This window comes from Fistularia commersonii, chromosome 14 (genome assembly GCF_037954325.1).
Source record: "Fistularia commersonii isolate RoL2024-O1a breed Wild chromosome 14, RoL_Fcom_v1.0, whole genome shotgun sequence".
In the NCBI taxonomy this organism is placed as follows: Eukaryota; Metazoa; Chordata; class Actinopteri; order Syngnathiformes; family Fistulariidae; genus Fistularia; species Fistularia commersonii.
Window position 1 is genome coordinate 12,692,845 of NC_141297.1, and position 13,727 is coordinate 12,706,571.

Here is a 13,727-nt window from a genome sequence, read left to right on the forward strand (position 1 = left end):
TTTTTGAAAGGAAGGAATGCTATGAATTTGTTTATTTTACTTAAGTAACGGAGTATGTACTTTAAAACAACTGAAATTATTTCACATACAAAAAATTCTTAATAAAAAATAATGTTTTTAATTAATTGAAAAACAATTGCTTGGGTCACTGAAATTTATTTTGAAAGTTTGCTACATTGGACGTATCGGTTAACTACTGTAGCAACCCGGCTAATGTTGTGTTCCGCACAATGTCTGTATTTGGCCACTTCTTTACGTGTTACGTTTTCTTTTCATAAAATAAAAATTCTGGTGGATTTTCCTTTGTCTGTAGACGAAGCTGAGGCAGATAGGGAACACGTTTAAGCAGGTAATGCCGACTCTGTCACGATCAGCTCCAAAAGTTAGCTCACAAATGACCGATAGCATAGACTACCTCCGCAATAGTACTGTTCACAGCATGAGTGTATGCGAGTATTAAAAACATACGATTAAATGTTGAACAGTTTTGGCCATATTCAGTGTTCAAGCACATTATATTGTTATTAAAAATGTGTATCCATTTGTACATCATACTATAAATGTTCTGCAGCTTTTAAGTACTCCGAGAGATTCTTTTCTTTATATACGAGACAGTCCTCAAAAAAGAAGGAAATAATTTAGTCATGTAATTAACTGCACTACAAGTGAGCATTTACAACCACATAATGACTGCGTATAAGATTTATAACAGATTTAAACGTGTCTCCAGTAAAACACATTTTTGGGGGGATATCTTCAGTACAAGAAATTAGATATCAATAGGTCAGAATTTCAGATCCACCCCACTGTTGGGTGTGTATTGCAGGAATTGCTGTTTCACACAGGATATCTCACACACACACACACACACACGCACACAGGCACATACCAGACCACTGGGAGCAACCAGGGGTTGCCCACAGACACTTCCACATGTATACAGAAGGAGCTGGGAATTGATCCACCAACCTTTCGATCGGCCTTGTGCCCCCACCATGAATATTCTTCACAATTTAAATTGTTATCTCCTCAGGTACACCTCGACTAAATGAAACCCATCCCTGTCCTGCTTCATTCTAAGAGTTGCCATGGATGAAGACACTCTGGAGGCAGCAATTGCTACCTATGAAGCCCAGTTCCAGCAGGTAGAGGCGGCTTTGTCGGCTGGTCTGGACCCGTCCCAGCAGTCAGACTTGCTCAAACTCAAAGAGGATCTGTGTCAGCTGATAGAACTCACCAAGTCAAGCCTGGTGTCAGTTAAAAAGAGCCAACTTCTTGCCAGTCTTGAGGATAATGGGCTGCAGGCAAACACAAAAGAGACTTCCCCTGAGGCAAATGGCAGTTTGGATAATGAGTTCTCTGCTTTCTACTCCGAGCTTGGGGAGTATTCAGGTGGTACCTCTGATACAAGAGGTGGAGACAAGGGGAGTGAGAATGGAGAATATGAAGGTGAAGAGGAGGAGGAGGAAGGGGAGGAGGAGGAGGTAGACGCACTCAGTGGCACCAAAGTGAGAGCACCCTATCGGACAGCATGGGGGACTTTGGAGTATCACAACGCCATGGTTGTGGGGGCAGAGCCGTCAGATGGTAAAGAGGCTAAAGTTAGAGTTTTGTACATTTATCCCACACAGAAGGCAATGAAACCCTGTCCATACTATCTGGAGGACAAATGCCGCTTCCAGGAAAATTGCAGGTAAATATTTGTACTTCTTGCAATAGCAAAAAATGTCCACCAGATGGCGCCAGGTGATCATGGCCCACACAGATTAGTGTGGCCATCTAAAAATGTTTTGTTCGTCCAATTAAATTTGATTGTTTTTATTTTTTTGTATAATTTACATTCCCCATTAAAGTCTAAAGGCACCGCAGTCCAGAATGAAAGGTTAAGCATGTTATAAGGATGATGTTTTTTTAATACAAGTTAAAAACCATAGGTTTAAATTTTATCCAGTAGAAACCCCTTTTTAATTGCTTGTGTTTTGAGCTCCCTGACACAAGAAATCTTCCATTTCACTATTTATCCAAATAAACAGTTAATGATTGAATCCTGGAGGCCTGGAGCTTTTATATCACACTTGTGTTTGCTGAATATTGGACAAGGATTAGTCTGTATTATTTGTGATGCTAAAACTCATGCTCTTAAAGACAGTTAATTGCTTGTTATGAAAGCAACAGTCAATATCTTGCAAGGCTTAATTATTCAACTTGAACAACAAGAAACACAAAATATGTTGTCTAAGATTGAAATGTAAATTTCAATTCTCTTTGATGTTATTGAATGTGTGCATGTTTTTTTTCTTCCCATTTATTTCAAGGTTTTCCCATGGTGAGGTGGTGTGTGTGTCCGAGCTCAGAGAGTTTGTGGACTGTGACCTCAGTCAGCTGGAGGAAGGTTCGTCTTGCTTGGCCCGACACGAGGATGCCATCTGGTACCCTGCCAAAATAACAGGTGATCCTTAAGGAGTCTCCTCTACAGTGACTTCACTCCTGAAAATTTCATTTCAGACTGCTGACTATTTTCAGATATATCTCAGACAGCCTTGCACTTGAAACGTTATCTGCCTGGAATAGTGATATATGAATATTTCTCCATATGATAACTGTGATCATTTCTTCATGGATCATTATCTGGCCAAAAACTGTCAAAGTTCTTACAATAGCCTGCTTATTTATTATGCCGTTGAATATGAAAAATACTAAAATCCATCAAAAGTGACTGTACAACCTGCAAGAAAATCATCTTATATATATATAAAGCAACCAGCAGCGGCGCAGTCGCTCTGATTGCCAGTGCCACAGCAAAGGCTCGTGGGACTGATTCATTAGCCATCAAAAAATGCTGATATATTAATGTTTTTGAGAAGTTTATAATGTAGTTATGAATAGAAATGTCTGACTTATGTGACAGTTGGGTCTATTTTGATTTAGTTGTTAAGACATAATATCAAGTCATAAGCAGACAAAGATGCACATACTGTTTCTTGAAATATGGTCTATCCTTCGATATAAAGCTGCCAGTGATAAAAGTCCCTCTGCAGCATTATATGGTGTACGGTACTGAGGGCTGATGAAACCCAAGTTGCCTCTTTGAGCCTGTCTGACTCCAAACAGTGGCTCACCATAATTTATTACGTAATAATGAGGAAAATGTTTGGAAATTTTGACCCAAATTCCCTCAAATAAAGCTAGAAATAGCCTTCAAATTGACAAGAAATTAATTGAAAATGTGCAAGAAAATTAGATGGCTGTTACTGGGGGTGTTAACAGCTATTAAGACTGGCAATTAATCAAACACTATCTCACGCTGATATCATATCATGGACTTTGTTATACTGAAAATTATAATATAATTTTGCTGCCTGCAACAAGTTAGGGATGATTATGCAGTATAAATCTTGCATATCTTGACATTTTTGCAAAGAGATAGCCTGAAATCTGCAAGAATTTACATTAAAATTGTGCCTGAAAATTACAAAATAAAAGGGAAATTATGTTTTTGTCAGCTTTGTAGAAGTTAAATGACATTAAAATATCTAATGAACATCCTAAAAATGATGAAGAAATAACATGAACTCAGAAGAAAAATAATGTGGAAACTTTACTATCTTAAATTTAGGAACATTTTTTAATTAATTTCCTATAACTGAAATTAAATTATTCAGTGTCTGATTAATGATGCTGTCTCACAAGGAAGTTGAATGCAGCAGTCGCAAACCTTTCACTAACCTTTAGATAAAAGTTTAGTGGAATTGCTCCTCATTTTGCTGCATATGGCATGTATATTATTGTATTAATAACTGGACAAGTAACTTTCTTCTCATATGATGGTTTTCAGTATTTATCCATAGTAAAAATCAAGCCCTCTAATCTAGATATTATTTTCAACATGTCACTGCTTTAACATATTTCAAAGATCCTCAAAATGTTAGAACCAGGAAAAGTTACCTCTAGGTTACTATCTCAAACAAATGAAGATAGAGCTTGGTATTGTTCATTTCCTGACTTTATATGAAATGCTCAAAAATCACCCTCAGGTGTATAGTAACAAAATGCTCTCTCTTGCGTCAGATATTGGTAGTGGCTTTTATACAGTGAAGTACGACTCCCTTCTGCTGAAGGATGTGGTGGTCGAGGCTGACTGCATTATTCCACCTCTGAGAGAAGACGACCCTATTTCCTCTGACTCGGACCCGGATGACACTACGGATGGAGATTATTTGGCTTATGCAAAAGGTGCGTGTCAACAAATGCAATGACTGTCAGCAAAAACTTTTTATTTGAATCTGATGCAGCTCTCCAATAAAAATCTAACCAAACAAAAAAAAAAAAACTTGTCTTTTAATATGATTCTTTGCTTACCAGTCATGGACTCTACTGATGAATCTACAACAATATCAAACTCCGGTTTTGGTGGCTGGGAGGCTCACACTCGGGGCATTGGATCCAAGCTGATGCTGAAAATGGGTTATGAATACGGCAAAGGTAATTGAAAAATTTAAGGAGGACATTTTAGAGATGTTGCTATTTTCACTTTCCAATTGACAACTTCTCTGAGTGACATGGAAGTGAAAGAGACCTTTGATTGAGCAATTAAGAAACATTCGTATGCTTTTGTGTTGTCTGTTCTGTTTTCTATATTTCACCAGTCACAATTCCTCTCAAAAATATTCATAGTTCATCAAAATGTTAGATTGATTGTTTCCTCTCAGTTCTTTGGGGTGAAAATGTAACTTTTTTCAATGCAGAACACATTTTGGCCCCCTGTAAGAAAAACATAACTGAATTCCATTTGTTTACCATACGCTGTGCTGGCTGACTCACTCCTGCATTGCTGTGGATCAGTGGGACAAAGAGCCCAGCTCTCTGTACTGACCTGACTAGATGACTAGATAAGACATAGATAACCTGTTGCAGTATCCTGGAATATATTGCTCCCACTTACAGAAAAATATTGTCAAAAGTTGATTTTGTGCCTGAAATGAAAATTTAATAAAAATCATGCATCCTTCTGCATTGAAAGTTGTGGACTAACACATGGAGATGTCAACCCTTTGTAAGATGACTTATGTGTAGAGGCTGTGAATTTTGGTTTTTGAAATAAGTGATGATTGCATTCAAAAAACAAGGCATTAGTTGAATGCAAATGCATGGTATATAGAGCTAGCTTTGTTAGCCAAGAGCTTCTCTGATTTGCATTAAATACAATTCATATCTTCTTCTTAGCAGTGGTGATGGAAGGGCTGACAGATAAGGTTAGACAGGAATCTCCATCTACCATGCTGTTCGCAGATGACATTGTGATCTGTAGTGAGAGCAGAGAACAGGTTGAGGAAAATCTAGGAAGGTGGAGGTATGCGCTGGAGAGGAGAGGAATGAAAGTTAGTCGCAGAGAGACAAAGTATATGTGTGTGAATGAGAAGTGGAACTGTGAGGCTCCAGGCAGTAGAGATCAAGAAGTTGGAGGATTTCGGGTTCTTGGGGTCAACAGTCCAGAGCAACGGAGAGTGTGGAAAAGAGGTGAAGAGACGGGTTCAAGCAGGTCGGAAAAGGGCGAGAAAAGTGTCAGGGGTCCTATGTGATAGAAGACTATTGGCCAGAATGAAAGGAAATGGGGTACAAGACAGTGGTGTGACCAGCGATGCTGTATGGACTAGACACAGTTACAATGACAAAACGATAGGATGCAGAGCTAATGGTCGCAGAGATGAAGAGGCTTGAAGTTCTCTTTGGGAGTGACCAGGATGGATAGGATCAGGAATGAGTCTATCAGAGGAGCAGCACATTAGATGTTTGGAGAGAAGGTCAGAGAAGCCAACCCAGGATGGTTCCATCATGTACAGAGGAGGGATAGTGAATATATTGGTAGACGGATGCTGGAGTTGGATCTGCCAGGCAGGAGGTCTCAAGGAAGACCAAAGAGAAGATTTATGGACGTAGTGAGGGAAGATATGAAGGTAGTTGCTGGGAGAGAGGAGGATACAGAGAATAGGGTGAGATGGAGAGAGTTGATTTGCTGTGGCCACCCCTGAAGGGAAAAGTCGAAAGGAGAAGTAGAAGATCCATACTATATTTTGTTTGATTTTTGTACAAATTAGATTTTACAATTAAGCAATAAATCACAGGCAATAAAAATCAAGTGCATTTGAATGATGACTTCACATATAGATCCACTTCTGTCCTGGATGAAAGGTCACCATGCTGTCTCTGTCACAAGGACATCACAATCTAACGTTTTTTTTAATCATCTATTTTCTCCCTAAATTACAAAGTAAACTATGCAGACTGTGTACAAGTATTCAGGACCAAAAGTAATTTCTCTTTAATTTGAGATGTGATTGTTTTGGTGCTGTTTTTTTTTCTCGTTTTCAGGCAATTATTTCCAGTAATAGAATCCTTATTATTTCCTAGTCATTGCATATTGTAGTTGTGTAAAACAAATATCAAAGAGTTATTTTAATGAAACATGCATTTTTGTTGGTACCACCAGCCTTATTTATATTAAAAAATCTGTTAAGAAAGAACAAAATACACTATTTTGTCACTACTTATTATTTTTGTGTTTGTTACATATTCCTCCCCCACACTTTCCTTCCTATTTTGGCTTTCCCAGGTTTGGGAAAGATGCAGGAAGGTCGAGTGGAGCCAGTGATGGCAATAGTGCTCCCCCAAGGTAAGTCTCTGGACCAGTGTGCTGAGTTAACCCAGAGACGCACCCAGAGCAGATCGGCCAAAGATGGCACAGCATCCGTCCGCCCCAAAAGGCGGAGAAAACCTCGGGGCCCGACACGGGAGCGCCGCACCGTCTTCGATTTTCTTAACTGCAAGCTGGGCACCAAGGGCCAAGATTCTGTGGAGGCAAGTGCTAATGTGCCGATAGCAGCAAGTGGGCTCGAAGCATACAGAGGAGGGAAGACCACCAAGAGGAGCCTAAATGTAAGGCTGTTCCAAGCTGCTGAGAGGGTGTCCCACACCGAGAGGGAGATCCAGAAACTGACTGAGGCGCTCAGCCGACAGACGGGCAGGTCGGTACCAGGCACTTTGATAGTAATTCATGATATCATGCAGCAGTAAGATATACAGTATAAATATCAGAACGAACCTTAAGATATACAATAAATTTTAAAAAGAAACAAAGGTAAAGATTATAAACAGTGCAACAGTGCTTACAGTAGCAACTCATATGGGTGAAAGGATGTATAGAATCTGTATGTGTATTGGCTACCACCTAGACATGGGGTTTATGTTCTTTCAGTTTGGTAGTCGAGTCATTTCCTATTTTGTACCTGTGAAATCATGGAATCTTTATTCAAATTTCAGTAAATTCCCCCTTATTTTCTTTCCCATCAACAGTGGAGTACTGTCTACATTAGTCAAAGCAGTATTTTATGAAGTTTTATCGAAGGTTCTTATTAAAGGCTAAATATTATATACTAAATCCCTAAGCTTTTTTTGGAGGGACTTCTGTTACTTTTTCTGTGGAATCCCACATGTCGTTTCAAAAAACGAAGTTGACATAACAATAACTGAGTTATAAATTTGGAGTAAAATGTTCCTTTAAACAGTTAGCCCTTGCCTGAAATAGATATATCTGTCTGATTAATCAGTAATTAGAATTATAATATCTGTGCATCACAAACACAACTTTGTGCAGAGTCCTATTAAAGTATTTATCAATTTGAATTTATGTAAAGGGTGTGAGAGTTGTGTAAAAATGTAAGCCTGGGGAAAACATTCAAGGTTATCCGGTTTCCCTGGCCAGCTCATTCTGGAAAATGAAGTCCAAAATGAACCTGTTCAGATCCCTTCTTCTGCCTCCCCTAATTCATTTGTTGTCTGTGTGTGTGTGTGTGTGTGTGTGTGTGGGTGTGTGGCGGGATACATGTGTGAAGGGACACATCCAGAGTGAAGCAACTGGAAGAGAGTCTGTCAGCAGCCCAGCGGCTGCTGGCCCAGCAGAAAGCTCAGGAGCTGTCCATCCAGAAAGAGCACAAGAAGGCCGACACCCACAAGAAAATGACTGAGTTCTGAGCAGGGAAGATAAACAAGACTGCTGGCTCGGGATGAACCTGTCTCTGCTTTCACTTATTGTTTGTGATGTAAAATATCATTTTTCACTGTTTCTCAACATTACTGTTTTCGGCCGAAAAGAGCAGCCTAATGCGACATTTGTTATACTGTATATTCTTCATCAAATGATCACAGACTTTTCAAGAACTAGACATTCATAACATAACAAAAGTTTGAGATCAAACTTTTGTTATGACCCTTGTTTTTATCAATTCTTAGCATTTTTGTGTGCATTTTCTTTTTCAGCACTAAAAAAATATGGAAAATATACTGTGCATTACTCCTCCTTTCCCTAACTACACTTTGATGCAGGTCAATACATCTTTACCACACCTATATTTATTTTCATATGGAGAATGTGATATGTTAAACTCTTCTACATGATTGTATCATTCATGTCTGCAGGATGTTTAGATAGCCCTCAAATTCTTCCTGATTTTTAATTACATCCCGGGGAGTCAGGAGGGCTTTGTTGTGCTATGAAGTAAAGGCATGCAGCTCAGGCTTCTTACCAGCTCCCACTACACCTTGGAAGAACCCACTGTAACTTCTCAATTTAATAATGGATTTAGAGAGCAGCGCCTCTGCATACAGATTGGATGGACCGTGGTCTGCTGGGTTAAAAGTAACTTAACTACACTGTTGTTTTTCCAGCTCCAGAGTAATGGTCAAATCTTGCCTTTAGTGTTTGGGATCTGAAATAGATTTTTCAGGTAATGTTATTCCAAATGTGACACGACATACTGGAAAAAAAAATAAAGAGGGCTAAAAATCAGATCTTATTCACTGCTATATTGAACTTTTTGCTCTGTTTTTTTTTCGTCCATCTTAGTGATATATGCCAGTTTATATCAAATTTTGCTAAACTGATTGATGCTTTTTCTTACTGTGTAAGTTGATAGGGAAATCAGAGTTTGGCAAACTAGTTATTAGTAGTTTGATGTTAAATCAGTATAATTTTGCCAAACTAATTAATTGTAATTGCAATTATATTATCTTTAATAATAAGAAATCTATCCAAAGATTGGCTAGAAATATTGTAAAGTTTCCTTAAAATCTAGACAGGCATATCCTTCACATTTTTAATGGAAATCAGCAATAACATGAAAGTGTCAAAGACTTTTTTAAAATAAATTATCAAAATCATTCATTATTGGGATTATGGCACCGTGACATGATTTTCCATTCACATGGTAAGTTTGCAATGTATAGCAATATGGCAAAAGTTAAGACTATCACGCTGTTTTAATTTTAATTGTTATTTTTGCTTTTAATCCCTTATTGCCCATGCGGTATCTGCAAAAAAACAACCATCAGCACTGTGTTCATGTTTCCCTCCGGGGCTGGAAAAAAACAGTAAATACCTTAGGTTAAAGCAATAAGAGATACAGTGCCATTTGACAGCCATCCTAGAAGTCCCTGGACAATCTGATGGAGCAAAGGGTTGATGCACAAGAAAGATTCATAAACTGTGGCCTAGGTAAAGCCCCAGCGGTGCCCCGATCTGTTGATTGGCGGCACTTTTAGATTGCAGGTGACTGGAGAGATCGCACTGAATTTGCTGAGCATCAGTGGAAACGGCCAATTGTAAGGCTCGTGTTGATTTAATGGCATCCCTTGAGGGGTGTCTGTGCATCACGCTTTACCCCATTTGTTGGCCCCAGGGTGCTGTGTGCCAACCAGCAAGTTTCGTATGTGTGTGTGTTCAGGTTTAGGCGTGTTCTCTACATTCTCTAGTGTCTGTATGCGCCGCACATTCCTGCAAATGTCTGTCTGCTATATGGATTGAGACTGGCCTGTTTGGGGAGTGTTTGCCACTAATCAGCACTTATCAGGGCTTGGATTATGTGATTAAGGAGGTTTGATGGGAAAATTGATTGGAGGGCCACCTTGACAGATGTTTTACTTGGGAATTCGCAAAAAGGTGTTTAAGTAGGCTTGCAGGACTTCAAAGGTTAGTTTAGTAGGCTGAGATCCCTCATGTTGTAGCTGATCACTGACCAAGGTTGGGGTGTGTTAATAGAGATAGTATTTTTGTAATCGCTCAGAAAATTGGCTGAAATCCAAAATCCTTACGTAAAATATCTGAATTAAAAACAGCATCATTGTTTTGACCAGACTAAAATGTATTAGTACATAAATTATAAATGAAACTCTAAGGCGCTACAGACACTCTAACCTATAAAACATATTTAACGATAAAGAGAGTCACATCATCCTTTTTGGTTGGTCAAACTGAAATGAAATACACAAGAAAGGAAAAAAAAATATTATCAGCTCCCTTTCTGAATTTATTTGATCCCTTTAGTTATTTTTGCATATTTGACAAAATAGAATGTAAAGAAGACTTTTAATATAACACAAATGCTAAGTATTACAGTATACTGGTGCTTATGTCTATAATTTTATTCACATTAAAGATGTTTATAAACAGCTTCACACAAGTGTTTTTGTTACCAAAAGCATTCAGTTGATTTTTTAGAATAACTGAAAATCCAGTGTGCAATTTCAACAACATTATAGCATTATAGAATAATGTCCAATGTGCAGAAAGCGGGTAAGTAGAATATGGTATTTCTATATTTAAACAATTTTACTAACTATATTTACCTTCAATATTCTGTTCACACAAGTATTAACTATAATAGAATAACTGTTGAGTAGACTTCCGACAATATATCAGTGATAATTTACTGGGAATATCAGGATTTTTTTTTCTTTTCCTTTTGGCTTTTCCCTTCAGGGGGTCGCCACAGCGAATGAACCTCCTCCCTTTAACCCTATTCTCTGTATACTCTTCTCTCACAACCACTAACTTCATATCTTCTTTCACTCTTTTGTCCATAAATCTTCTCTTTGGTCTTCCACTAGACCTGCCTGGCCGCTCAAACCCCAGCATCCATCGACCAATAAATTCACTATCCGTCTGTTCATGACCTGTAAATACATTTCCCTCTATCCTTAATCACCCGATCCTGCTGTACATCCTTTCCATCTCTATTTCCCTTACTGTCCAACAAGTCATCATGCGCCCTTTGTTTGTCCTTTTCTACCTCTACCTTCACCCTGCACTGCATCTCCCTGTACTCCTGTTCTCTTCAGTCCCCTCAATGTCCTACTTCTTCTTTGCTAACTTGCTCTGTATATTCTCCTGCACTTCTTGGTTCCACTACCAAGCCTCTTTATCTACTTTACTTCCAGACCACAAACAATGTACTTTCCTACCTGCCTTTCTGATCACAATAGCTGTCATTGCTGAGTCATCTGGAAGAACCACCCAGAGCCTTTCTCAACTCCTCCCTAAAAAAAAAAAACATACAACACTCCTCCTGTTTCAGCTTCAACCACTTCATCTTCTGCTCCGTCTTTGCCCTCTTGATCTTCCTTATCAGCAGAGGCATCTTACAAACCACCATCCTATGCTGTCTGTGTACACTCACCTACAAGTACTGATCACTTTCAGGTTACCTCGTCTGTACAAGATGTTGTCTACCTGCATGCTCCTACCTCCGCTCTTATTAGTTGTTCCTATGTTCCTGCCTTTTCGGTAAAAAAGTATTCACTACAGCCATTTCCATCCTTTTTTGCAAAGTCTACCAGCATCTGTCCCCCTCTGTTTTCCTATCCTTGATACCAAACCTGCCCATCACTTCTGCATCCCCTCAATTGCCTGCACCAACATGTCCACTGAAGACTGCATCAATTACTACTCTCACCTCTTGGAATATTCTGCATCACTTCATCTAACTCCAGATATTCTCCTTCTCCTCTAACTCACACCTAAACTGTGGGGCATAGCCACTGACAACATTGGACATCACAAACTTCAATTTCCAGTTTCAGACTTATAAGTCTATCTGACACTCTTTTAATCTCCAAAACATTCCAAACAAACTCCCTTTTCAAGATAATTCCTACTTAATTTCTCTTTCTGTCAATACCATGATAGTAAAATTTAAAACCTGTAGCTGTAGCTTTTAGACTTGCTACACTTCCACCTAGTCTTCTGGGCATACAATATAACCACCTTCCTTCTTTACATCATATCAACCAACTCTACCTTTTCCTGTCATCATCCCAATATTCGAAGTCCCTACTCCCACACCTCCTCCTCTCCTACCTCCTCTACCCACAGTAGCCCAATTTCCACCGCTACCCTGTGGGTTATCGTTGTTAACCCAGGCCTCGACCGATCCGGTAAAAGAATTGTAGGTTCAATTCGCATATTTGGTTTCACCTCAAGTTTTATGCCAGATGCCGCTCCTGACGGGACCCTCTGCTCAGAGAAGCCCCCCCTGAGGCATCATTGCTAATATAAGGATTCTTTGGTTTAAATCTAGGAAAAAGTGAAAAATTATAAATGTACGTGGCCCTGGATTAACTTTGCCCTGCATGCCCCTTACCCCGACACACATTTAGACATAATGGGTAATATTCTTGTGCAACTAGAAATAATTTATGAATTATTTTCATCATGCCCCAAGATAACTGATCTCTAGATTGAGACGGTTATTAAATGAAACCACCTCTCCATGTTTAATTATCAAAGTGCTGTTATATGTCCCTGCAGAACAATTACCTAATTGAAATTAAGGTACATTATTCACTAACTTAATGACATGACATTTACTTGAAATTGATAACTGCATGTATTTGCAAGGCCTCCCATCTAGCCTCTTTGAGGCACCCAATGCTGCCGGGACCTCCATGGAGCAGTAACATCTGACTTCAGTTTTAATTTGCCTTTGTGTGAGTATTAAATCCTGAAATTATCCTGGAATCTTTGGTGAAAAGGCCTTCTTATCATTTAATGAAAGCTAATGTCTGGACGCTCATAAAGACCTCAGTTATTTCTATTCAGAATTCAACTGCCAACATTCTGCAATGATTTTCAACAAAAGCTTGAGGGAGAAATGAAAATTAATTTCTATTCATTAATATTTCCACAGAGATAAAGTAGTTTTTTCCTTTTTTTAATATCAAGAAGAGTTTGTGTATTTTTAGGGCCACAATCAATGCATACTCTTACACTCCGGGGTGGTTCAGGTATTATCAAACTTAGACTTTAAGCCTCTATGTGAATTAGTACAAGTATATCACCTCTGAAGTTTGCATTTCTATATTATAACTGACTGGCATCTTCCCCTGCATGTGTTTTTTTTAAAATGATCAATGGTCTGCTGAGGTTGTAGAAATACAATAGTTTGTTGGCGGAGGTCAAGACTGAGGTCGTTACTTCAGGCAGTGGAGTGTAGCATTACACACCTTTAAAACTAATCAAATCTCAGTTTACTGAGGTAGAATAGATGGACACAGATATATGGGAACAGGATGAGTGAAATGCACCTGATATCCATACTAAGTCATTTAATTATCAGCAAAAGGTTGCGACCTTCAATCTCGATGATTTGAAAGCTTGTAATTTTATTGATCAAATTCAAGATACGAGAATAAAAGATCATGCAAATGTCAATTAAATTTATGCTCAAGGTTTATAACTGAAAACTGATGGTAAGGAATCATTATTTATTTTTTATATTATGTATACAGCGTCAAAAGTGAATCAATAAATGCAATTAATAGATAGTTGCTTCTAATAAACATTTGTAAAACATTATTTTATACTGAAATTCAAAGTTTTCAAAATAATGGAGAAACTG

The 13,727-nt window shown here is 38.5% G+C and overlaps 1 protein-coding gene across 1 annotated transcript; it reads left to right on the top strand.

Moving 5' to 3' along the window:
* The first annotated feature begins 212 nt into the window (after nucleotides 1-212).
* Nucleotides 213-8,333, top strand: zgpat (zinc finger, CCCH-type with G patch domain). Its single transcript, XM_086159874.1, has 7 exons — nucleotides 213-349; nucleotides 1,034-1,693; nucleotides 2,316-2,449; nucleotides 4,069-4,233; nucleotides 4,363-4,482; nucleotides 6,611-7,022; nucleotides 7,890-8,333. The coding sequence occupies exons 2-7, from the start codon at nucleotides 1,089-1,091 to the stop codon at nucleotides 8,026-8,028; spliced, it is 1,575 nt and encodes a 524-aa protein (XP_086016000.1). The 5' UTR covers nucleotides 213-349; nucleotides 1,034-1,088; the 3' UTR covers nucleotides 8,029-8,333.
* The last annotated feature ends 5,394 nt before the right edge of the window (nucleotides 8,334-13,727 follow it).

Bases quoted from the DNA above. Each gene is read 5' to 3' on its own strand.
- zgpat (XM_086159874.1), top strand. From the start codon at position 1,089: ATGGATGAAGACACTCTGGAGGCAGCAATTGCTACCTATGAAGCCCAG. The intron at 2,450-4,068 runs GTGATCCTTAAG...CTCTTGCGTCAG, and splicing joins GTACCCTGCCAAAATAACAG to ATATTGGTAGTGGCTTTTAT. The intron at 4,483-6,610 runs GTAATTGAAAAA...TGGCTTTCCCAG, and splicing joins GGGTTATGAATACGGCAAAG to GTTTGGGAAAGATGCAGGAA.